The 27,223-nt window shown below is 40.5% G+C and overlaps 1 protein-coding gene across 2 annotated transcripts; it reads right to left on the minus strand.

Annotated features, from left to right (window-relative positions):
• On the minus strand, positions 1–27,223 carry LOC111861276 (catalase). 2 transcript variants are annotated; one of them, XM_023845708.1, is made up of 10 exons: positions 27,098–27,223; positions 20,702–20,876; positions 18,797–18,938; positions 13,973–14,123; positions 11,845–12,024; positions 9,609–9,800; positions 7,719–7,871; positions 6,536–6,771; positions 4,748–4,880; positions 1–405 (listed from the first exon to the last, which is right to left on the minus strand). In XM_023845708.1, exons 1-10 carry the CDS (start codon positions 27,206–27,208, stop codon positions 325–327), a joined length of 1,554 nt encoding a protein of 517 aa, XP_023701476.1. In that variant the 5' UTR covers positions 27,209–27,223; the 3' UTR covers positions 1–324. The 2 variants fall into 2 exon arrangements, with proteins under 2 accessions (XP_023701476.1, XP_023701477.1); XM_023845709.2 differs by lacking the exon at positions 27,098–27,223 and adding an exon at positions 26,188–26,335.

Below are 27,223 nucleotides of genomic sequence, written 5' to 3' on the forward strand. Positions count from 1 at the left end.
TTAGGAATAACATGGGCATAGTTTATGCATTACATACATATATAGAAATTTACAGTAGTATAGGATTTTTTATGGCAGGAGATACTGAATTAGAGTGTGCTGCTATATCAGACAGCTGGATAAACACAGGTCCAGTGCGTAATTTAAAAAGCATGTTCTCTCTTGGACATCCAGTTGTCCACAATGCAAAGTGAGTTTCTGGACCCACTAATATAAATGGAACGGTTATATGATGAGTTCATCTTGTGAAGTGGATTTGAAAGACTGTTCACTCTGTGCGAAGTCTAGAGCTCCTTGGAAGAACTGAAAAGAATTTCCACTGTTTTATGCTTGTCTTCTGAGGCCTTCAGAAAGTTTATGCCCAAACTCAGCAGCCACTTGATTAAACATTTTCACCGTACGAGCCTGTAAAAATAGGAAACACAACACAAAGGTAAATTATACTACTTAATATAACTAGGACATCAGCTTTTCTGGTTTTACTGTTCACTTAATTCAAGAGGATAAAATCACGTGAAAATAAAATACTGTCACATGTTTGGAATCCAGAAGAGTTACTTCCATGGAAACGCTGGAACAGACCGTTGCATAGGAAGTAACAATAGCGGTATTGTAATCCCAACAGTGAGCCGTTGCTTAGAAAACGCCGAATCTCCCCGGAGATGTGTTTCCACGGTTACAACAGAAGGTTCAGTACATAGCAACGGCCGCAGATATATAAGAAGGCAATACATTCGATAAGACAGTCCTCAGAAGACCGCCGCCGAAAGCAGTCTAGTATTTGCCGAGATATAGTGGAAGCAGTAATTGTGAGACTGCAAGTGATAATAATTGTAAAGCGTGTGAGTATATAAGTGAAGCACAATAAAGATTCGCTGAATCCGAGACCCACATGAAGTTATTTGTCGCGTGACACACCCAACACGTGACAACTTGTGTCGGAAGTGGGATCAGTTCGGATTCTGAGACGAACTTAAAAGATTGGACTTACACAGGTGACCGACAGCATCAAACTTAAAACACGAAAATACCACAAGAAAAAATGGACATACGACAGATGTTGGAACGTCTGTTAGCGGGCCAAGAAGAGATGAAGGCAAAAATGAAAGCATGGCGAGGGGAGATGGCCGCCATGACAGACAAATGGGGGAACGATAGCCACAAGGAGACGGTGGCCGAACCCAAACACGAAGCAGACAGAAAAGCCGAGCGGGAAGAATTCGAACCCAAAAAAGACACAGAGACGACTGCCTGCCAAGAGATGGCGGCACAGAAAGAAGAGGTCCCCGTAGTAGACGCCGAAGAAGAAGAGGCGCAGGGACCGAAAACTGGTCACGGAGCGCTGCTGTCAGAAAGCGAAGGATTCGACGTGGGAAAATCGCGAACCCCAGAAGAGATTGGCCGTCGCCCGCAGAGGGACAACACGCCGTGCGAAAGTGGCACGGCAGAAGGAAAACCCCGCAAGGGTGAATGAAGACTGAATGAGCGAAGAATGAATGTGAGGCAACAGAATCGACAAATTCTGGACTACGGGAGTGCTTGGGACGAGCACCACTGAAGAGAGGGGCGGATGCGGTAGAATGAACAGCGCAAAAAACGCGAGAAGAACAGCAAGATCGAATGCAGATGTTGCCAGCAGAGCACCGCGGAAATGGAAGAGAGGAAGAACCTTTAGGCTGTTCGGGGACGAACAACCTTTAGAAGGGAGCAATGTCACATGTTTGGAATCCAGTGCTCTTTGCTGATGTGGCACAAAGCTGGGAACGTTGTTGGCATGATCACATGGTTGTTTTCCTCAATCAGGCTCATTATGTGATCATTATTCCAGAAGTACAGTGCACACTGAGCCACCTGAAAGTGAGGACTAGAGACACATCTTGAAATATGTCTGAACAACGGTTCCTGAATTTTGGCGAACTGTGATGGTTCAATTACATCTAAAATTTCTTCAGTCTCACCAAGGAACATCACCTCTTTTTGACTGCATGTTTTAGGCCAGAACTTGAGTAGCCCTTTAACAACAGGTTCAGTTAGCATGGCATCCTTTTCAAGGAACTGAACCACACAGTGTGCCAGCTGTGCATGGTACAATGACAAACATTTAACTTTGTGCAGTGGCAGCAGAACCTTTATGAGGAATTGCTTGTGTTCTGACTTCAGCGGCAGAGCAAAGCCGTTGATAATGCTTCCTATTATTTCCAATAATTCTCCAACAGCATTAAAATGCTCTGTCTCATATACAAACCCAAGGAAGATGAAGAATGAACAGCGCAAAAAACGCGAGAAGAACAGCAAGACCGAATGCAGATGTTGCCAGCAGAGCACCACGGAAATGGAAGAGAGGAAGAACCTTTAGGCTGTTCGGGGATGAACAACCTTTAGAAGGGAGCAATGTCACATATTTGGAATCCAGAAGAGTTATTTCCATGGAAATGCTAGACCAGACCGTTGCATAGGAAGTAACAATAGCAGTATTATAATCCCAACAGTGAGCCATTGCGTAGAGATCGCCGAATCTCCCCGGAGATGAGTTTCCACGGTTACAACAGAAGGTTCAATGCATAGCAACGGCTGCAGATATATAAGAAGGCAATACATTCGATAAGACAGTCCTCAGAAGGCTGCTGCCGCAGAAAGCAATCTAGTATTTGCCGAGATATAGTGGAAGCAGTAATTGTGATACTGCAAGTGATAATAATTGTAAAGCGTGTGGGTGTATAAGTGAAGCACAATAAAGATTCGCTGAATCCGAGACCCGCATGAAGTTATTTGTCGCATGACACACCCAACACGTGACAATACTAACACTTTTCAAGCTGTGAATGAAATCTTTTACTTGTGAGAACCAGCCAGTTCTTTTCTGAATCACTTTTGTTTTAACAGTATGAGCAAAAGGTTTTCTTCTGTCATTTATTTCTCATTCAAACTATTTGCAATATTTTATCAATGGAAATAACGTCTAAATTACCTCTTTGGCTAGTAACTACTCACCTCCTATTGTCAAGATGAAGGATGTGTGGCACTTTACCAGCACTATCGCAATACTTCTTCCTAGTTCCATGCTCAAGCACATGAAAATTTTATTTTTCATCAGTTTCTAGTGTGTATTGAGAAAAAAAAAGCAAAACTATCCCTGTAACAGGCCATGAAGGCCCATAGGGTTGTGAGATGTCGAGGCTCCCACATATTTTGGACAATCAGGTCACAGATGGTGGTGAGTAACCAAAGCTATCCCTGTAACAGGTCGCTTAGGCCCATAGGGTTATGGGATGTTGAGGCTCCCACATTTTCCAGACAATCAGTTCACAGATGGCAATGAGGTTGTCAGCCTTATGAGCTGGCTGCCCTTTACCCCCAGAAAGGCTCCTCATACTCATTTCTGTTTGAGACTAAGTTGGCGCCAGGGCCACATTGTGGCTGGAAAAATGCCAATTGGAGAACTCAGTGACAGTAATTCTTAGGAAGCCTCTGTAGTTGCAGCATCAGGCAGTTCACAGGTTTGAATCCTGGGATGTAAGTAGTATGATCTTCATCCTTTGACATTTTCACTTTCATGTCGGTCATCTAGTAAAGAGATATCTCCATCTGTCCCTGCGTTCTCAAATGTCTTTCTCCTCTTGAGTTTCTTCTCACAACCTTTCTTACTTCTGTATGACATATTTCCCTGCATGTTGGTCAAATCTTGAGGCTTGTCTTCTTGTTCATTTTGCTTTCATTTTCACTTCTGAAAGTTTCTTTGGAATTCTGTATTTGTTCATTCTTAAAACATTTTCACACCATCTTATTCTGTTATGTAATATATTGTATCCAATATATTGATCTTTAAATTCCCACAATTTTTTAACTCTTTATTGTTTCAATTCTCATTTTTCCTTCTGCTCTTCTTGAAACTGTTTCAGCAATTAGCCTAAGTGTTAGGGCAGGCAATACAGTGTTCCCTGCCACACTGAGAACCCTGATGTCACACTATTTCACCCATTCCTCTCAGCCAAATTTCTGAGACTGGGTACTGTCGTTGTTACCTTTACATCTTCCACACAGAAAATGCCGTCACCAAAATTAGACAACTTTAGTTTTCAATTAGTCTTTTTAGTGTATTGATATGAGTAGAACATTTGAATCATAAATTCGTCAATATATTAACATTTGGGTCATTTCAAAATGTTCCTACAGCAGACCTTTTAATAACACCAAATTAGATGGAAGACACTCATGAATAATGTGTAGGTAATGATTTGGATGGATGTAGTATTTATTTCTTAAAGATATTTTATAAAAATTCACAGACTTACCCCATGGAGCAGAGTCATTCTTGAGAAGGTAATAATTGCTCAGCTTGTTAACAAATTCCCAACATTTTATTTAAGTTGAAAGTTCTTTGCCATTTTCACAAGAACCAATCTCTGGTCCCTATTCTGAACCAGATGAATCCAGTTCACATCCTCTCATCGTATTTCTTTAAGATCCATTTAATGTTATCCTTCCATCTACATATAGGTATGTCAAGCTGTATCTTTCCCTCAGATCTTACCAAGAGTTTGCATGCATTCCTCCCATGCCCCATGCCAAATGCCCCATTTATCTCATACCCCTTGAGTTAATCACTAATAATATATGTATCTGGCAAGGAGTGAAAATTATGAAGCTCCTGTGTGTGTTCGCATGTGGGTGTCTATGAATCTCTTTTACTGAGGGAAATCAGACAGGACTTTTTGGAGTGAGCCACTGTGGCTGGTATGAAACAAACCTGGATAAAGTCAGTGGCATTCCTAAGACTGTTCACAATATTCTGCACCAGGCGATCTCTTTCATCTGGTTTCAGGACATTCCTCCAGAACAGAGTTGGCTGACTGAAGTTGTCTTCGTCTGCTGAGTTATATCTGCAAAAAATTTAGAACTTTCAGAAACAGTACAGGAACACATTTCTTTAGACCAAGTGTTCATAAATTTGTGACAGATTGTGCCCCCCCCCCCACCATGATTGAAACTGTTGTTGTTATCAGGTTTAATGCGAGAGAAATCCAGCATATTTATCATCATCCATGTCCATCAACTGCAGCCGCATTCTCAGAAATCATCTATGTTAAATCTTAGTGATTTTCTGACATGCCAGAAGTGTGCAGGGATACAAATATATTTTACATAATTCTTTAAAACTCAGCAACCCCCAATGCTTTGATTGGAGGTGGCATCTAACCACTAAAGTTAAATATCCCTCCCATGTTTGATGTACAAATTGTTGCATGTAGAACAGTTGATGTTGTGATGCGCAGGCTAAAAGCTGGAATACCAGAGTCAGAGCCAGGCATCCATTGCCAGGCAACGGCTGGGCGAATGTATTCCCAAGCACTACAAGAATAGGCACCCATTACTATTCAACGGCTCTATTTACTATGTTTCCCTGTTTCAGTGTTGAAAGCTGATAACCACAGCAATGAATTTTATGTTGCAAAAGAATGGTTTCTTAAAAGAGAGATATTCAGAGTGACACCCTTCTGGCCAGTGTCTGTTGTCACAGCCGCCTAAGAGTAATGAGCCTTGGAAGTGTGACCAGAACACGAGAGAACGTGGAAGAAGGAGAAGTGACTCGGCAGCGAATCAACATGCTTTCAAGAACAAAGCAGAGCTATGCAGAGAGGCATTCGTTATCCAGGAGTTGAGTGTCTGAACAGTTATAATCATGTGTAATTGTAATAGTGATGGCAAATAAACCTAATCATGAAATCTAGAAACCACAGTTACTACTCATGTTACCCCAGATACACATGACAATATGCAACAATTGTAAGATCCCCCCCCCCCATATTTGATATTTCCTTCCATATTAAATGATTTCTGCTGCTCCTGCCTTCATTCAGTGACCTTTCATTGGCAGTAATATAAATATGTTATGGAACACTGTAGTAGACTGTTTTAAGTATTGAAACACAAACAGTTTTCATCACAGTGTATGGGAATTTTATGTTCTTCATTTGACAGAGTTCTGAGAAACTTGATCTCTTTTAAGGGGTGGTGTAGAATTTTTCAGTCACCTGCGGCAGGAATTAGGCTGTGCGAGACCTGTCTGTAACAAGTAACTTGTGACATTTCTAGTTACCTTGCAACACTGGGCAGGTTGGTCCTTGCCTTGGATTTTAGGTTCTAATAGCTGTAGTTATGAAGAATTCTGCCTTCTATGATATAAGGACATGTAGTCTGTTGAAAGTCAACTGATGTTTTGGAGGAACATGTCACCTCCATATTCAGGATTGAAGGATAAGCCAAGCAAGAAACTGGCATGAATGCAGATAACACAGCCATATATCCCAGAAGATAGAACCCTTGTACTTGAAGTTCGCCAGTTCAAGCCTGGTCTGAGACAACAAGGGTGTCTGTGGTTTTACTCAGTCACTCCAGTCAGATTCCAGGATAGTATCTCAAATAACTGTTCCCTTCCAGATATTCTTCTGTTTCACTGATCCTACCATTTGACACAATATGATCTCAGGTATTGACAGCAGTGCTAAGAAAACTGTATAAATAAATAAATGCTTACCTGGCAACATCTCCTGTGACATTGAACCTGGAAATTGCAGCACTTGGATCGTTTTTTGGTCCATTGAAACTGTTAGGGAAATAGTTAGGTGCACCACCTTGGTTGTCAGTGAAAGTTTGTGGTCCATCACGCTGAAAGTTTGTAATCTTTGTTCGGAATGGATTATTTACAGGAAACTGCAGATAATTTGGCCCTAAACGGTACCTCTGGGTGTCTGAATAGGTGAATAGGCGTCCCTGTGTGAAGATACAATAAAGTCGATAAGCTTGTGATAATGCAATATTAATAACACATGTAACCTTAAGCAGTGACAATTCTTTGATTTTATGAACACATGAGGACAACAAAACTCCAGAAATTTATGTCATATACTTTTCTTACCAAATTTATTGGATATCACAGCATTTACTTCACACAACCTCTTCCCTATCAATTGACTTATATGACAGAGAAAAAAGAAAGCAAGGAGGACATATCATAAAAATTATTGAAATACAAGGTGTTCCAGCAGGAAAGATCAATATTCTGGAGGTCATAAGATCGGTCATTCTAAGCAAAATACTGTATATGCACTTGTATCCTATTCTGAGTGGTTTCCAAGATAGATCTATTTCACTGTACAGTACACTGTACTCTGTACAGATGAGCAACATGTGACCTCACACAAGTTGCAAAGTGCATTGATGTTGAAGGTGGAATTTTAAAAAATGTATTATACTAGGTAAAATGTACCAACTTTGTCACTTGAACAATAAATACAGGTATTAGAAACAGTACATAATATCTCTTTCTTATCAATTACTTTGGAACTGTGCAGTGAAATAGCCGTATCTTGGAAACCATTCAGAATGGGACACATATACATACACACTTTTTTGCTTAGAGTGAACAATACTGTGACCTACAAGAATATTGACATTTCCTCTTGAGACACCTTGTATATACCTGTGACTAGAGCAAAATCAGTATGAAAACATATAGACTTAAAATTTATATAACTTTGCAAAGATCTTTGTTGGCAATAAACCTATAAAATTTAAACCTGAAAAATTATACAAGCAGATGAGATGAGATTGTCAGCATTAAATTAAGTGTCTGTCAGATGACCATACTTACTAAATTTGACTTAATGAAAGGAAATACAGACAGAATATAAGTAGAAATTAGTGTCAGTGTTACCTACATGAAGCATTTTGTCAGGGCTGGGTTCAATGCCTGGGATCATATGGGCTGGACTGAAACCAATCTGCTCCACTTCAGCAAAATAGTTTGAAGGATTCTGGTTCAACACTATTTTGCCCACTGGAATCAAAGGGAAGTCCTCTTGAGGCCATACCTGTATCACAGTGCAATGTGACATCAGCAGAATTCATGCATGTGACTGGAGACAGAAATCCATCAGATTAACAAGTTCAAACCTCTTTGGTAAAGGAATGTAAATAGCAAGTCAGGAAACAAAGTCCTAAGGAAAAGAAGTTATTGAAATAGGATATGTGTAACAGAAATAGAGCAGCCAGACTGCAGCTTACTACAAATTTCTATCAAGTACCAAGCTCTGAAATGTTGTGGGTCTTACCTCCACGTCTCACACACATTTTATGGTACTCTGCTCAAGCATATAATCGAAATTATCTTTATCTTTACATAAAGATTAACTCCTTAATTTACATTTTGTACCTAGTATGAAGTTAGAATGGTCCTGACATATAGCTGGTAAGTGACAAAGGGGACTGGAAAGCATATTGTATAAACTAGCAAAAGTCTACCATATCAGTATTCAACAAAATCTGCAGGAGGGTCATTCATGGCCTTATGTTAGCTAGGTTTCATTATGAATCAGTACAGCCGAAAATCTGAATTGTGCAACAGCTTGAGTGATAGACACCCACATCGAACTTCAACAAAATATGTGAGACAATTTATTATGAGATGCATGGAATATTCCATTTATGGCTTTGTATGAAGCAGGTGTTATTGAGGATCAGCATGGTGGAAAATTATAGTTACTGGGTTGATGGAAGTCCTCCATGATGAATTTCAAGAAAATCTATGAAATAGTTTATGGGATGCACAGAAAGTCAATTTATGGTAGCATGTAAATTATGCTTAATTTTGGATCAGTATGGCTGAAAGTTGGCCGTGCCATAGCCCAAGTGGTTAGTTGCTGGCTTTCCACCGTGGCGGCCCGGGTTCGATCCCGGGTCTGGTCAAGTGGGATTTGTGGTGGACAAAGTGGCGCTGGGGCAGGTTTTCTCCAAGTACTTCGGTTTCCCCTTCCAATCTTCATTCCACCAATTGCTCCACAATCACCCTCACCTATCATCAGGGGCTGGTGCAATAGGCCAGAAGTGGCTGCAGTACAAGGGACTTAGTTCCACCCCACTAGCAATAAAAAAACTGAAAGTTGAATTACTAAACAACTTTTAGTGACTCCCCCTCCCCAATCAAATTTTAAGAAAGTCTGTCCAATGGCTTATACCCTGTTACTAGGTCATGGGCAGAGAACAGATATGACCTCCAATATGGTAATTATTATTACTTCACAAAGAATGGCTAGTGAGCACATTGATCAATATAGAACATTAGCAGTGCACTTTGATTTGCATTAAAGAAGTACAGGTTAAAATCATGTCTGGAGACTGGTTATCCTGAATGTTTCATTGTTTTTTAATTAACCCCCCCCCCCCAAAAAAAAAAGNAAGTTTCTTGTGATAGCATCTCAGATAGCGCTGCATTATCTCAGTTGCTCCTATAAGAAACCAAAGAAAGAGAAGAAGCAGCTATAATTTCAGGGACACATCTTAGGAAGCAGGGCTCTGAAGAGCAAAACAGAGATAGGGCTCTAAAAATGAAGCAGTTTTGAAAAGTTCGATGGTCAGCATAATAATTGTATAATAGTATGGAAGTGGATTTTCTGAGAAAAGGCTGAAAGCAATGAATTTGATTTGATTTAAACTGACTCAGCACAGGGTCCAGTTGTAAGCTGTGATATCAACAGTGTTCAATGTTGGAATTACAGATATTTTACCAGAGAATTACTGTCTTTATTAAGTTAAATGACTTATTTAAGTACCTTGGTTAAGTCAAAAGGGTTCCATTTGAAATGCTCGGCTTCTTCAAAGGTCATGACTTGAATGTAAAAGGACCATGTGGGGAAGTCCCCACGTGCAATGGCATTGTACAGGTCACGGATGGCATAATCTGGGTCTGTGCCTCCTATGATGGCAGCTCTCTCTGGGGATAAGTTCCTTATGCCCTGATCAGTCTGTAAAAATGAGCATGAAACTCAACACTTCAGTCACACCGTATGGTATGAAATATGTATATATCTCATTAAACTTATTCTTGTAGAGAATGTAGAACAGAAACATGACAAACATAAGAAATGTACTATTCACGATCACATTTTGCAGGGATATAACTGATGCAGTATTGTGAATTTTTGGATGGTGGTAGATCATAATTAAATTCTTATTTGAAATAATTTTGTGTATGTCAAAAGTTGCAAACTTAGTGAGAATGTGAATTTATGTTCTTATTTATGACAACTTTTTCATGAACTGACAATATGCTACAGATAACAGATTAAATTTTGCAAAAAGAAATGTCATTAAGTTGCATAGTTTTCTGTTTTTAATCTATGCTAATTTTACATGCAACTGGTAGCGTTTGGAAGTAATTAGGCGCCTAAGGTTCTGAGTGTAATTGTAATGGTATGTTAATCTTTCAATTTTCCACCACACAGAATACATCAGAATCCCATATACTTACTGAGGAATCTCAACCCAAATGGAAATAAGATCTATGTATGAACATAGACCCTGAAAGGCTTCATTACCAAGATACAGACATTTGCATTAGACATGTCTGGGAGAAACAAAGTGTCTAGCATCTTTCTGTTACTTCTCCTACTCTTCACCCTGAAGAAATATTCATTCAGCAGTCTCTTTGTCCACTTATTTATACCCACTCCAATCCATTTAACCATATTCAATAATCTTTTCAAATAGTTTTAATTTTCTCGAATGTTTTGGTTCATTTTTATGAAATCTTATACATAGGCCTTTAAGGAAGCAACTTTCTGATCAGTGTGCTGTCAGGTGTCTATTTTGTACCCTGCACCAAATACAGAATACCAAAGCGTAATATGGAGTCAGTTGTACTTGTTTCCAAGCATATATGATATTGGGGACATATTCATTTGTAGTTTGTTGTTGCAGATTGAATCATAATTCCTATTTACTTTACAATTATAATAATAAACTTCCATTTATTCAACACTTCATGTTTAAATGATGTGGCAAGCTTCGAATTTAATGGCATGTGTAATACAGGTATAATTCCTTCTTCCTGTTCCAATTCAGATTTAACTTCTAAAATTATGAATTGTACAGTGAGTTGCTAGGATTATTTGGATGGGGCATAAGCCAACTGCAAGATCTCTACCAACACAGACAAAGAATAAGTGTGGACATACATCGATGCCCTGAATGGGATTCGAACCCATGATCCTTGGGTTGAAGTGATGAAAATACAACCTCAGACAGTGAGACCACTGTGAACAGCTCATCTCATTCCCATGGTTAAATATTATGATAAGAATTAATTATCATAATCTTCTCTAGTACTGGAAGTAATTTACAGATGCTAACATGAAATTTACTGCATACTCTAAACATGTCTCTGTGAAATTTCCAATTTCTATTTTAACTTAATTATTCTAGTACATTCATTTCTTGAGAAGCTGTTTTTTTCTTCCTGACCATTTCTAGTATATCATCATTCCATTTTTCTGCCAAAAACACACATCTGTGGGTGTATTAAGGAACTGTTGTGCTATATGTACTGATTAAAGTGCCAAGTTCTTAGGCTGAGGCTTGTATCATTTTGTAAAAATATGTTTAACAGATTATTTGCTATAGTCCCAGAGACAAAGTTGTGGTACTATTTATTTAATTATTAACTATTCAGATATAGTATTTTGGTGTTATTCATTCTTTAAAATTTTATTTGCTATGTACTGTGATATGAGAAGGAGAACAACAGGTACTTCTGCTAGCCATATATAATCAGCCAAAAATATTGAATTTCTCATTTCCGTTAATTCCTTCCTCTTCTATCTGTTAGCCATATCTGTGCCAGTTTTTGCTATGGCATTATGGAACAGTTCATGTAATTTCATATGAAATATAAAATTCTTTCTGAAACATTTTACAAAATATAGTGCAGGGCTTAGCTGAGCTATCTGCTTTACAGTAGACAGTGAAACATGTGGTGACAATAGAGAAAGTATAAAATGGGTGATGCACCTTGTAGTGAAACTTGACATACACGGCCTCATGTCTGTTATTCACCATCTTGAAGGTGTGGGAGCCAAAGCCATGCATGTAGCGGTACCCATCAGGGATGCCTCTGTCAGAGAATGTGATCATGGTCTGGTGAGTAGTCTCTGGACGCAGGGAAATGAAGTCCCAGAACATGTTGGCATCCTGCAATATTTCCAGCACTTTGTTAATGAAATTGTATTATTAATTCATTAACTCATCAACTCATTTGAGCCCTGCATGACATTAGTTGCTGGGGCATTATGTCTGTGAAAAGTCTGTGAATGAGAGATGAAAAATTTCATAGTAGTAGTGGTGATGTTGGTAGTAGCAGTAGTAGTTCATTACTAGTTCAATGCTGTCACGTGATAGAATGACTATAGATAGGGTTTGGATTGGTAATTGGATTTACTGGACACTTAGACATACAACTCATGACTATGCTTTACAAATCACTATGACACACGAACTAGTGTCACAATCTTCACTGTGCTACTGGGTAGGAGCTTCCAGTGTTGAAACATTCTCAGCTTTTGCGTCAAATTGCTCCTGTCCTTGCTGGCTGATACCTTTCATCTGCAGCTCCTGAGCTACACTCACTGGATTCCAACTGCTGAAATGCACAGTCAATTCCTTATGTAGCCTTGGCACAGACCGCATAGTTAAAACACATTTCCAAAAAGTTCTACTGTTGCATCACATAGCTATCGGTATGGACCACATAGAGGAAACCATTTCTCAGGTACTCTAGTGTTGCATGTTATAAAGCTATTGCCTGGCAATGGGCACATTTGCAGAGCTGTTCCCTAGCAATGGTTATCTCTGCTGGCTTCACCATTCTTGCCTTGAGTACAAATGACACAATACTAAGAGTCTGGATAAGCTTTGTAGTTACAAATACAAGGGATTTGTGATATATCTGGTACACTTAATTATGAATATCTTAATTGATTATATATAGTATACACATTCTGTATTAAAATGTATAGGGGAGTGGAGGTATAGCTCCACCAGTCGTAACACTGGTACTAGATGTAGGTTGCTCAGCATCACACCTTGTTTGTAATACCCCTGGGGATCAATCCCCCACCGTCACCCACTGGGGGGGGGGCTGAGTGGTCCCCAGAGCCAGTATGAAAGCTGTGGACAGGAGAAAACGCCCTTGCCTCTGATGGAAATGTAACCCGCAATTCCTTGGTCATCCATTTCGTAGACTAGTCCCCCATACATCTTCTTGAAGTGTTGCTTCCTTAATTAGGCACAGGGGCTGCTGTAAAGGCAAAGCTATTCCTGTAACACACTGTGGAGGCCCATAGGGTTGTGAGACATTGAAGCTCCCACATTTTCTGGACTGTTGGCTCACAGATAATGGTGAGGTTGTCAGCTTTATGCTCCAGCCGCCCTTTACCCTCAGGAAGAATCCTGGTACTCATTTCTATTAGAGGCTGAGTTGCTCCTGGGTCATAGTGCGACTAGAAGGATTAGTCCGATTTAAATATCAAATGACCTCATTGGAAATTGAACCTGTGACCTTTCAGCTTGCGGCATAGTGCCTCAACCAACTACACTACTGTGTGTCCCTGGTATGGACACTGGATAAAATAAAAATCTCTGCCCCCTGGGAATTGAACCCTTGTTTACTTTGTGAGTATAACTTATTCTGGAATGTGTTATTAGGGTAAAACAATCATATTGGACAATGCGATATTTTAAGAAGGTAACTTCACAAGGCTGTGGGTATCGAGATTATATGTTGTCTGACAGTGGTAAAGGGATGTTTTTCGGCAGCTGATATTTGTTCAGCTGGTCAAATATTCCCTGCTTTTACAAAAGCAAATGTTCTTTCCCATGATCACATCCTTTCACTGGCAGTGTTTTCAACCCTGATAATGGAGGCACTGAGTTCCTCACAAATGGTAGTATGTAATTAGACTGCATGTCTAGTCTCAGCAGATTGTCATAGCAATCACCATGAGGACCTCAAACCTCAAGCTGATATACGAATTTTCCTGTGGTGCAGTTCCTTGATGAAGTGGACACAAACATCTGACACTGTAAATCCAGTGTTAGTGGAAATATAAGTTTTGATAGATGCATTACATGTTCACATTACCCTTAGGTTTGTTGCAGGATTTCTTTTCTGCGAGTGGATGAACAAGGGAAATAAAATGGGGTCCCGGAGGAAGAAAATTGGGGTGTTATTTCCCACAAGGTCCCAGATTCCATCTTCTGTGTAGAATTTTATGGAAAATCCCCGAGGATCCCTGCAACAATCATAATGGATTATAAAACAGGTGAAATCTTCATTTTGAAGAATTACTGCTTTGGCATTAATATAATTGTCATCAAATATTCTACATGTCTTATATTTAAACATGCACATTTGGAAATTCGGCTTCAATTCTCAACCCAAAGGCTGGCTATAATATTTCATATTTTCCTAGTTTTGGTTTGTCCCTCTCTCTGTGATGCTGCCCCAAATTTTGGGATGACCACTTCATTCCACATCTCATCATTATCTGTTATGCTCCCATTTGATGCTCTAGACCTGTAATCTAAGTACTTCAGAAAGCATAGTTAAATATGAGTAACATCATATTGTTTGCTTGTTCACTGCGAGCCTCTTTTCACGAGATAAATAAAGTATAACTTTTTCAGAAGCCGCCAGTTGTGCAGCTACTCAAGTATTTCCCAAAATTCATGGAACCCAAAGTTTCATTGCCATGTTCACAAGAGCACTCCACTAGTCCCTATCCTAAGTCAGATCAATCCAGTCCACACCACCCAATCCTATCTATCTAATATCCATCTCAATCTTATCCTCTCACCTACGTCTAGGTTTTTCTGATGGTTTCTTTCTACTTGGCTTTCTCCTCAAAATCCTTCATTCTTTCATCGTCGCCCCCATTTGCGCTACATTCCCTACCCAACTCATCCTCCTTGACTTGATCATTCTAATTTTAATTGGAGAAGAGTACAAGTTATAAAGTTCCTCATTATGCAGTTTTCTCCAACCTCCTGTCACTTCATCTCTCTTCGGTCCAGATGTTCTCCTTAGCGCCCTGTTTTCAAACAAAATATATTACACAATAAAGAAAGAAATACCTAACATCAGTAATCTGAAAACTTCTGAAGGGCCTTGGAAGGCATTAAACTTGATAGGATAACAATATGCCTGAAGTGGTGCTATATTATTAGGTTAGCCCATAAGACAAACTTGTGTCTCAAATACCTAAGCTCTCGCCCCGACCCCTCAAAAAAAAAAAAAACTGGCAACACAGTGTTGACATGGTTTCTGCCTGGTTCACTTCCAAACAGCAGAGACACATTTACAGCTGCCAAAACTTGACCAACTACAAGTGCAATACTAATCTTGAGAGTTGTGAGGAATGCAGCAAGTCAGAAACATTAGAGGCATTGTAACATGGATCAGCAACTACTACCTGAACCAGAACAGAATTGCTTTAGTTTAGCCCAGTTGAGCCCTTCACAAATACGCTATTGGCCAATATGTTCAGAACTGATACTGTACAAAGTAGGTAGGTTTATCTCTGTCTCTTCTCACCTTGACAGTCCTTTCATCCCTCACCCAACTTCCTTGCCCTGCAAATGTCAAGATTAAGAGTCTCTGTCACTACAAGAGTCTGTTCTTGAATGATTTGGCCCCCAGATAGAAAATAAACACTGAAAGACAATTCCACTAACAAGTTTATTTTGACATTATCTCAGCACACTCAGTTTTGTCCCCATGTCCATTTTGTGTTGATGTGTAACTTAACGTTAGTCTTAATTATCTCAAGTAGAACAAAAACAATTCCTATCTCTAGGCAGAGTTTCCCAAACAAGGCATGAGTCCAGGTCTCCCCACGGACACAGTATGTCACAGTGTAGTAATATCTACGCTTCACATTCTGGACTTCACATTGATAACAGTGTGTTAAACTGCAGATACTTGTGGTTTTCCTCAGGATTTTAGATAATTATTGGGATAATTCCCTGAAATACCCATTGAGCACCTTCTTCCAATCCCGTGTAACACATCACATGAGAGCAAATGATCTAACTCTGCTGTAGAGGTCTAAGTGTCACTTTCTGTTTCGCACTTGAGGAATAAGTCCTCAGTGCCGCTACAGTAACCTGAGATCCAAGATTGTGCTCACTTTGGATTGGCTTGCCCGCCATGTTTTTTGGTTCAGAATTATATCAGCAGTCAGTGACATGGCACACGCCACTATTGGAGGAAGTACAGTAAACCTTCACTAATCCAGTTACAGTTAACCAGGATGTCAGATAATCTGGATCGAAATAGGAAAATTGCTCTTCACAGTCGAGTACACACTTTAAAAGGCACATAGCATTTAGGAAGGCAGATGAGTCACTTGTCTCTTCAGACAAAACTTGGCAGTTTCTTCAAACCTGCATTATTGTCTTAATAAAGTACAACTTCTGAGTCTTCTATTGATGAATAAATGTATTGTCTTCTCATAGTTTTTAAATAATGGCTGTACAATGATATTCTTCTATTTATTTTTGTCAGCACTTTTATCATTATGTTTTCCATTTATTTGTGTTCTAAGTTTTATTTTGTCTTTTAGGGCTACCTTTTACTTCACTAATCCGAATTATCCTTTAATCTGGACAACCTCCTCCCACCATTTACCCCGGATTAGAAATGTTTTACTATACATACAAATGTACTTTTGTCAGCAGTATTTGTTCATTATTTCGTAGTATTGTACAAAACAAAACCTCTCGATTTTCACTTCTACAGATTGCATCATCAATTGTGCAGAAGTTTCGTTTAACATCATTGTTACTTGTTCTTGCTTTCAAATTTTCCATTAGTACCATTATGTGTGACGTAGCGACCTCGTCTCCTTCCGCACTCTCCACAGAAGCATGTGTATTGAACATGAAACATGACAGGACCACAAAATAGCGCCTTGTCGGCCTCTTTCATCTGCGCTTAGCCAGTTCACACGACCTTGAACGGCGGCAGCAATGACGGAATACAGTATCTACAGTGTGGCTTCTCAACAAGCCGGAAGGTCACGTTTTCGATTCCCGATGAAGTCATTGGAATTTTCAATTGATTTAATCCTTCCACCCGCACTGTGGCCCTGGAGTCGACTCAGACTCTAAGAGAAATGAGTACCAGGAATCTTCCTGGGGGTAAAGGGCGGCTGGCCGGCCGGCACCTAAAGCTGAAAACCTCACCGCCGTCTGTGGGCTGATTTTCTAGAAAATATGGGAACCTCGACGTCTCACCACCTTCTGGGCCTCCATGGCCTGTTACAGGGAGAGCTTTGCCTAACAATGTAGCTTAGCATCCGAACTGCAGACTTTACTCTTTACGTCATGGTTCATCATTGTTCTGTGTCGTGAACAACTCGCGTGTGCATATGAGATGCTAATTTCTTTTTCTGGATGTGAGTTTAGTTTGTTTTCCAGGCAGCACCAAGCAATATATACTTGCAAACTTGCGTTTGAGTCGTTTAAGAATATTTTTACTGATCGCTCTGCAATATTTAGAATAGAAACATATTTGGTATAATTTTCACCCATTTTTCTTAAATTTTCGTTTACTTTCAGAGACCTGGGGGGGCAACCTCCCCCTTCACCCCCCCCCCTCAACGCTATAGCTGACCCACGCTTGCGCACTGAAAATCGGCTACATGAAATTTCGAAATTGTGCATTCTGGCCCATCATAGGGCATGGCGTCGTTTTGAATGAAATTTAATAATCACCTGCAGATTTGGGGCCCACCATGCGACGATAGATCATTACGGCTCTCAAGCTCTGACACTTCTTACGACGAATATAATTTAATTAATCGCTTTTTGTAGCGTTTTTTTCCCTCTTATCTTGGAAATGCTCCATTTCTCTTGCAACATGTAGCGACTTTTTCAGAGTTGGAACTTCGTGTTGCAGATCGTAAAGTTGGTGCATGTCTCCTATTGTCGCCTCTCCACATCATCGACAATGCTGTGTTGTTCGCGGGAAGGAAAGTTAAGTCAAAAATTGGCGAAAGAGCGATAAGGCCACACAACATTCTCCTTATTAAATGGATAAATACGTCTCCAAGCACAATGTTTTCCATTCAGTGACACAATGAAATACTGAGTTCAGTACATTACTGTGTAAACATCTATTGTTGTATCTTCTTTCACTGTGAAGTGATCTTTATGGATTAACCGTCATTTCCGTAATACAGCAAAGTGAATTTTCGTTTTGTTTCGGATTGTTCTTTCCTGGAATCGAAAGCTTCGATTCCCCCCAGCTTCACGTACGTCACTTCTGTACCCGTTTAAACAGATACCTGTATCAGATTACAGATATATTAAATGTAAGACTGCTAAACTCGTCAGTTACTTCTGGGGCTGTCATTCCTTGTCTGCTCGTCACAAAAAAGAACATTCCGTAAATAAACTTTGTTTGAAAAGAGTATTCCTCATCTTGTTTGCTGTCATGCAGTGTACTTCCGTAGAGTCCATCGGCGTTACTGAGGAACATATTGCCTCCGTCTTTATGGTTGAAGGGAGAAGCTAGAAAGCAGCAAGGAACAGACTGCAAGAAAAGTCTCTTTCTTGGGTTACTCTTCTTCCCTTAAAATGGAGGCGATCCTTTCATCAAAATTGTCGATGGACTTTTACTAAACTACATGATATCCGAGCGCACAAGATGGACGTGTTAACACGCCTTCATCATCACTGTTAGACTGGATTCCACAAAGGTGAAGTCTGCAACGAGATTGACACTAGGAAGGATGTAAAGTTTTCTTAGCGGTGGGGGCGGGTTCTTCCCCAAAACAGGGGTGGTCGTGCAATATACACTCGTAATGCAAATATTTTCTGGGGGTTCGAATCCATTGGCCACGCTTGTGTAATAATCAGCTGCGGTCCTAATACGAGAAATTACCTGACAAAGGCGACATACCTGATCGTATCGGCCGATCCGGTTTCTCCCGTTACAAATGAGAACCGAACTGCGATTGGTGTTTTCTTCCCAATGTGTGAGAACACCACAGCCTTGGTGTGCTGTGTGATATCGTGTGTGACTTCGAAATAACCAAAAGCACCTGTAAAATAAGTTTAACAGTTTAAGTTGAGTTGTCATAGCATACGAAAAATATCATACGAAATAGAAGCATTAGATATGATTCTTGGCTTATTTAACGACAGTTTACAACTGCCTTGATTATACAGCATCGAATGTTATGATGCTGAGTTTGAATTAAAATGAATTTTACCAAACTCAGGCAGTTAGGCGCAGACTTCTCACCGTGTTGCCTATTGTTCAGTTCCGGGCGACATCATGTGGGATTTGTTGTGGAAGAAATGGTGCTGGAGCAGGATTTTATTTGAGTTTTTCCGTTTTTTTTTCAGACTGACCATTATTCTTCCATTGTTCCATACTCATCTATCACCGCCAACCTGAAGTGTCTAGCAGCCCCTACCAGGCAGCACATTATCACATCCTCAGCTTTAAACTTTATTTTTGATTCTCGTTGCGTGTCATTACTTGTGATACTCTGGTCGTCAACACAACAAATATTTGTGAGAGCTACGTTCTCTCGGCGGTGACTATGAAGAATGCCGTCCTCTGGGATGTGTCACCGTGTAGATATAGTATAAACCGACTTATGGATTTTCTCTTTTTTTTTTTACCCTGAAGATGGAGGCGATATGTTCCTCCGATACGTCGGTTTATACTATATCTACGCAGCGCCACATCCCAGAAGACGGAATTCTTCAATAAATATTTCAAAATAAACCAATGTAATTGTAGGCACTAATTTTAATTAATACATCTTTTTACAATTTTATTAATAATTACATATATTATGATAATTGTAATTATTAACACTAATATGGATCCATATTAGGATATTTCAATAACATGAGACGTGTTTAATGAAGCTCCCTGAGGATGATCCAAAATATGAACCGAAACACGTTGCAGTTATTAAATAAACCAGGATAAACAACTAGATTCGTTTATCCTGAAATAGTTGCTGTGTTGACTGCCAGAGTATAAAAAATTCAGTCTAACCCGGCACTGGGCTGATTGCAGAGTGAGGAAATTAGTTTTTAACGAAAGAAACTATCACGGTTTATCTTAAGACACATTCACGTCATTCATCGGGAAGAACTCAGGAAAACCGCGAGGAAAGTTAGTCTCCAGGGACGAAACTAGAACCCTGAACCTTCTAAATACGAAGGAGTCTTAATCACTTGCAAGTGATCCTCGATCAAGATAATTCATGAGCACTGATACGTATCGTTGCTTTCGTCCCATAAACCATTCTCATCCTGCATATAATTTCCCCTGGCACACCCTTGCGGTAAAGTAACGCAAAATTGTCATACTTCTACAGCGCTATTAATCAACTTGCAAAATCCTCAGAATGACTGGGGTTTTTGTTCATTGTCCGATATTCTAACAAAACTAGAGGACGCAGCGTTTCGGGAACTGGATCTGTTTCCTTCCTCAGGTGAGATGAGTCACCTACTCTGTTGGGTTCCCTAGAAAGTTCCAGTCAATCACTGGACAGATGCAGGCAGAAAACATATGCAGTTTCCGAAATGTTGTGTTCTTTAGTTTTGTTAGAATAGCGGACGATGGACAAAGTCCAAAAACACAATAATACTGAAATGGCGAAATCTCCTTGAAATTGGTCACCTGAAGGACAAAAATTGCATATCATTTAGGTAAATCCTAGATACTATGTGAGCAGGACATATGGATGTGAATGGGTTAGATTCGTTCCCAGTGGCATGGTTGAGTGTAAGTGGTGTTGATCTCTAGCACTACAGAGAAGTGCGTCCGCGCCGAACTCACCTGCCCCCTTGGCATGTACCACCCTCTCAGGGATGCGTTCTCTGTCGAAGTGCGCCAGTGTGTCCAGGAACACAACATCCTGCATGACAACGGGCCCGTGGTAGCCAACCGTCAGTGTGGAGGTTATGTCGTCTACTGGTACTCCATAACCTGTCACCACTCTGCCACCGCCGTGCTGTAAAAAGATGCAGAAAGTCTTTCGAAAGGCTACCACACGAAATGGGCACTGTCGGTTTCTTTCCAAACGGGGCATCCAAATTTCTTCTTCAAATATTTAGCCATTTAAGACAACTGCTACTGATCGCCTTAGAGTATTCAAGATACGAGGGATAATCAATATATAGGTAAAAAATTGACATAAAACGTAAAACATGTGATATTCGAACCTGGAAAAATCTTTTATTTTTCGACATATCCTCCACCAACATTGATACATTTGTCCCGTAGCTTTACCAGTGCGTCGAAATCCGCAGCATAGAAGTCTTTTGGCTCTTGTCTCAGCCACTACCGCACTTCCGCTTCAACATCTTTGTCATCAGCGAAAAAATTCCCGCCCAGTTCTGAACCGATTTAGTCGACAAACACTTCTCGCCGTAAATAGAAAATATATCTTTATGGATATCCTTTGCATTGAGCTCTTTGCCCATAAAAACCGCACAGTAGAACGCTGCTCTTCGGTAGTACACTCCTCAAGCACTGTCGTTATTTTGACTACTGAAATAAGTCCCTGGAAATGCGCATGCTCCTTTGCTACCTAGACTGTAATGAAGCTGGACTGTGCTGCTACCTAGTGATACAACACACACACAACTTATTACATCCATTACTGCTGTTTTACTTTCATCTGTGACCTATTTACTGACTTCCTCATAGAATAGTTTTAGAAAATGTAATTTCATTTTGGGTATTAATATTTGCTACAGTTCCTTCTTTGTTTCAATTCAGTTTTACTCAAAGTATTCGGCGAAGACGGGATAGTTCAGTCGGTAAAGTGATGGGCTACGGGCTGGAAGACCGCGTTTCAATTCCGGCGAGGGGGGAATTTTCTCTTCTTCAGAGCATCCAGACCGGCTCTGGGGCCCACCCAGCCTCCTATCCAATGGGTACCGGGGGCTGTTTCCCTGGATAATAAAGCGGCGTGAAGCTGACTACTCACCTCCATCTAGTGTCGAGATCAAGAGTGACGGAGCTATACCTCCACTTTCCCATGTGCTTTCATGGCATAGTGCTTAATTAAGTATATGGAGAACCTTACCTCTTACCCTCATACAGGAGGCAGGTACATGGCTCCCCTGCACCCCACCACCAGCACATCCCCCCCATCGACTGTCGGCAGCCATGCCGCTTGATGTAACTAAAAAACTTACTTCTTTGCTCAGTGCCCAGAGAATTGCCGGAGGTTGGCAGTTAATGTTGTCACGTGTTGGGTATGTCACGCGACAAATAACTTCACGTGGGTCTCGGATTTAGCGAATCTTTATTGGACACTCACACTTACACATCTTACAATTATTATCACTTGCAGTATCACTTGACTTCTGGCCCAGTACTCTAATACTTCAACACTGCAATGCGACGTCTCAACTATCTTTGACCGTCGTTGGATCTCAACTGTCTCTGGTGGCGGCTATCCCAATACTGACTTCTTGCTGTCTTGTTGCTGTCTTCTGTCTCTGTAGCTCTCGGCTAATGTAGCTGTTTTGCGGACTGGATACCAGACATCATTCCTCACGGTTTCATTTCTACTGTCCGCTGTTACGTAACGGGTCTTCAGTTGTTCATCTCCGTGGAGATTCGGCGTTCTCTACGCAACGGCTCACTGTTAGAATTACAATACCGCTATTCTTACTTCCTATGCAACGGTCTGTTCTAGCGTTTCCATGGAAGTAACCCTTCTGGATTCCAAACACGTGACAATATTAACTATTCAATGATTGTGTCTTAGTTTATTAAAACCAAAGTAGTTATATAAAAACAATTTTAAGGCTGATGCAAAATTTAAGTAGGCTTATGTTGCGAAAAAACTAGGACAAAAGATTTGACTCCTATAATTTAGAGCATTTGCTTAAGTCTGTAACTAGAGACCTACATTATAAACAGTAGAGAGAGTTGAGAGTGACTGTATAAGTACTGCCTGGTGTTGTCCAAAATAGTGACTGAAACGTGTCGCAATTATAGAAACTGTATAGCTATCCCACAATTATACATATATTGTGAGACCGAAGCTGAATAAAAGAAATGGAAAGATCTACTTCGACTTCGACCATCGCTCTCTAGTTCTACCGAGTGCCAAATTCCCTGAAAATTGTTCCAGTCGTAAAACACTGATGTAAAAATTATGCGCATGTTTTCTTGTATGCGATTGAACTTGAATATTTTTACCCTGGAAACGAAATCGCATGTTTCTCATCAGACCATTGTTGTCCGCTGGCGTATAAGTCGTGATAGGAACTTGCTGAATACACATTTGGGCCCCTAGTGTGTGTATCGTTATGATCTTGCAGATGCCACCTACCCCGTTTTATTTAGGGGTTCTCCCCATAAATTCATTCTTCAATGGTTCTACAGCCCTTTGTTGGTTCCTGGCCGCATTCTCACTTTCGTAATATTTTACACAGTCGGTATGACTCCTTGGACGGGGTATTAGCCTGTCACACCTACACACAGGACAACACGCACGCAGACATCCATGCCTCCAGTGGGATTGGAACCCATGACCCTAGTGTTCGAGTAGAAGAAGATAGTTCATGCGTTAGACCGTGCAGCCACTGTAATCGGCTTGTCTAGGAAGATAGTGTCCATAAATTACTGAAATTTAATAAAAATCATGAGACATTTTTGAGAAACCCATTTTCTTTCTAGGGCCCACCTGAAGGGAGCTATACTGTTCATATTCACAGGGCAGCCGTCTGGTACAGATGAGCTCCTAAATGACGGTTATGAATAAAATTCGTCAGAGCTTTCAGACGCTGGAGGGAGGCGCGAGTATGGACTCACAGAATTTCAAAAACCACTTTTTCAGGGTTGATGAAAACGCGTAACTCCGTTGAAATTTCGAGTTCGATTTTTATCATCATCACAGTACTTCATCATATGCACTGTGTGTGTGTGTGTGTGTATGTGTGTGCGGAAGCTACAACAGGATTGAATGATACTGCGAGCCGGGCCAGCGTCGCGAGCCACATTTTGATCAGTTCTGCTATACATACTCTCAAACAGTAGGATGATTGGCGAATAGTGAACTGGAAATCATTTATAAGAAAACTGTTGCAAAGGCAGTATTCCAACTCTTGCCTGGTGGAACTGAGGAAAAACACGAACATTTCGGTAAAGACAGCCGGTGTCCCGCCCGAGACTCGTTCTGGGTAATTACTATAGGATCTGAGTTTCTGACACCGGTGTAGCCCGTTGAAAATAAATCGACTTTTCGGAGGTGCACGTCACCTCCTTCTCCAGGGTCAAAGAACTGAAAATGGAGGCGATATGTTGCTCCGAAACGCCGGTTGACTTTCCACGGAGTACACGACGTTGTATCCCAGAAGATATAACTCTTCTAGGTATGATTCCCGAATACAAGTTTAGAAAGTTACCACCACATCCTACCGACGTTTATTCGAAACTCGTTTTGGTGCCCAGAGGACGGAATGCTACATCAGGTACGGTGCCTAGCGACACGAAACGCTATTCATAGGGTACCAGAGGTTTCTTGATGCTAACTGCAGCTTTTTTCTGTAATTTCGCAAAACTTGGGCAGCTGCCTCTCCCTCTCCACCTCCGCGCCGTCATGAAGTGCGAAAGCAGGTGAAAGGCTGTTCTAAATATTTCCGACGTAAAGCCAAAAAAAAAAGTCTAGTCAGCGACAGCATCCGCGGTCCGCGGAACAAATGCACTTTTCTCTTCCATGCCTGCAGTTAGGGGTTAAACGGCTGGCGATCGATTCCCGACAAATCCAGAAAATGTGTGCCTTTATCACCACATCCAGTCAGTCTCTGCCCCCTGTGCAGTAGGTACCAGGGGCTTTTTCCCCGGCGATTCAAAGACCAGAGCGATATTCACCTCCACCTCTTTCTTAAGTTAAAATACGCGAGGCTTTACCGCCACTCCTTCTATAAGCCTTTACTGTTTTACTATTGTGTTCATTTCCATACATTAAGCATTTAAACGGCGACCTGGGTTCGATTCTAGGTCAGACAATGTGGTATTTGTAGTGGAAAAAGTGGCACTGGGACAAGATTTCTCAGAATGGTTTGGTTTGCCCTGCGAATTCTCGTTCCACCGACCGTTCCATGCGCATCAATTCTTGTATCACTGATGTCATACAATTTCGTTACTGACAGCGTCGTTAAATAACCAACTTTAAAAATATAAATTATTCGTTTAATCCTCTGACGCACGAGGACAATACAAATAACGTTTAAAATTTCACTTCATATGTCACAGAAAACACCGTGTTTCCATTACAAAAGCACGTTGTTTAAACACATAAATACACTGAAGAAAGTCGTCTTCTGGGTTTTGGCGCCGTGTATTCTTCGTTTTGGCCCACGTTTCGGAGGAACGTGGGCCAAAACAAAGAATACACGGCGCCAAAACACAGAAGACGACTTTCTTCATAGTCATCGCCGTGAAACTTCAAAACTTACACATAAATACACTGTCTGCGCAGAATGCAGAGTTTTCGAATGTTAGAGGATACTGTACATATGCATGTGCCCCAGGAGGAAAGTCAACGTTCTGGGAAGTCATATTATCGGCTATTCTAAGCAAAACACTGTACACGTACACGTGTCCTATTGCGAACTGTTTCCGAGATAGAGCTGTTTCACTGTACACTGCACAGACGAGCAACACGCCATGTGCTCACACGAGTTGCAAAGTGCAGTGATGTTGACAGTGGAATTTTTGAAAATACATTACACTAGGTAAACTATAACAACTTTGTCACTTGAACAATAAATACCGGTATTAGAAGCAGTACGCAACATATATTACTTATCACCAGTTCTAGAACCGTACAGTGAAATAGCTGTATCTCGGAAACCGTTCGGAATAGGATACGTGTTCATATACACCTTTTTGCTTAGAATAACCGATACTATGAGCTCCCAGAATATTGACTTTTCTCCTGGGACACCCTGCATGTAGTTATCACTGTGCCTGAAAAGATTAATAAAAATTTAATGCGTATTCCATGCATACTTGATGTTGTCGTATAGGCCTGTTTTAAATCACGCAAAATCTGTCACACCAGTTGCCATGGAAAGCAAATATTTCATGTAAACCTAATTGTTTACATGTGGCTTACAAATGTATGCTTGCAAATATTTACTATGTGATTTATATTGACTAATTTCCCTTCTTCTCTAAGAACAAAATCAATTACAAATTACCACTCATGATCACCTTCAGATAAGTTCGTTGCTTCATGAATATTGCACCGGGTTATTGTCCATTACATTACGAACGAACACAATTCGGTAACTCACATGATAATTCTTGTAGTCAACCAGTTGATTTGAGGCTGGATCTGTGGTCGATATATCGCTGGGAATGAAGACTACGATAAGGCAAGGGACAATCCAGCCGGTGTCCATCTTGTGTACGAGTCACCACAAGCACTAACCTACTGACTAGACTTTTATACCGTCATTGTTTCCAGTGCAAGCTGTCGACAAGGAGTTAAGCTTTTGTTACGCGGGATACCAGCTTTCTTTCCATCGTCCCTCGGTTCTACGTCTGGCTGAGTCACTTGAAGTAGTACTATGATCCCGGTTGAATGACTGCGCGGTACTCTGGTCCTTCTGTTGCAATGGATCGCTTGACGAAACTGACCATGGGCCACAAGCTATGTTACCCTGTTTATCTAATGACAGTGCGTCAGAAATTAAATTATGAGAAGAAATAGTACAATTATAATCTTCAACATAAATGTATCAAATTATTCACGCATAATGTCACTATTATTTATTGCATAGGGATACATGGGTTAATTTGTAATATTTAATATTAATTTAAAATTAGTTTAAATTAAAATAATTAAAATTTAATTCTTTACTCTCCGTGAAACAAAACGTAGGCAGACCAGAAAACTAAGTATAATATTAATCAGCAATACGGGGGAGCACGAATTCGACAGATCTCCAGACGAGTGAATAAACATACACAATCCGCGCCCGCTGTAAACACAAGAAGGGTATGTACCACGGTAACAGCATAAAGCTGTAACAAACCGGGAATCACGCCACACACAACAAACGACATAACACATTCACGTACAAATTTGCGTAACACCGCGATGTATACATACATGAACGTATATAGAAAGAATTGACTAATATAAAAGCCACTAGCAGAGCAAGTCAAATATCTCGGGATCACCCTAGATAACAAACTTACCTGGGGCTCACATATTCTCAAGAAACGCAAGCAAATGCACCTCGAAGCTGCAGAGCTCAACTGGCTGCTTGGCAGAAAATCCAACCTCTCCCTTTCAAACAAACTACTCATCTACAAAGCTGCTGC

Source organism: Cryptotermes secundus, unplaced genomic scaffold, assembly GCF_002891405.2.
Source record: "Cryptotermes secundus unplaced genomic scaffold, Csec_1.0 scaffold104, whole genome shotgun sequence".
In the NCBI taxonomy this organism is placed as follows: Eukaryota; Metazoa; Arthropoda; class Insecta; order Blattodea; family Kalotermitidae; genus Cryptotermes; species Cryptotermes secundus.

Bases quoted from the DNA above. Each gene is read 5' to 3' on its own strand.
- LOC111861276 (XM_023845708.1), bottom strand. From the start codon at position 27,208: ATGAGTAGTTTGTTTGAAAGGGAGAGGTTGGATTTTCTGCCAAGCAGC. The intron at 12,025-13,972 runs GTAATGTGAACA...GAAATATTGCAG, and splicing joins ATCCTGCAACAAACCTAAGG to GATGCCAACATGTTCTGGGA. The intron at 4,881-6,535 runs GTAAGCATTTAT...AATTTTTTGCAG, and splicing joins GTCACAGGAGATGTTGCCAG to ATATAACTCAGCAGACGAAG.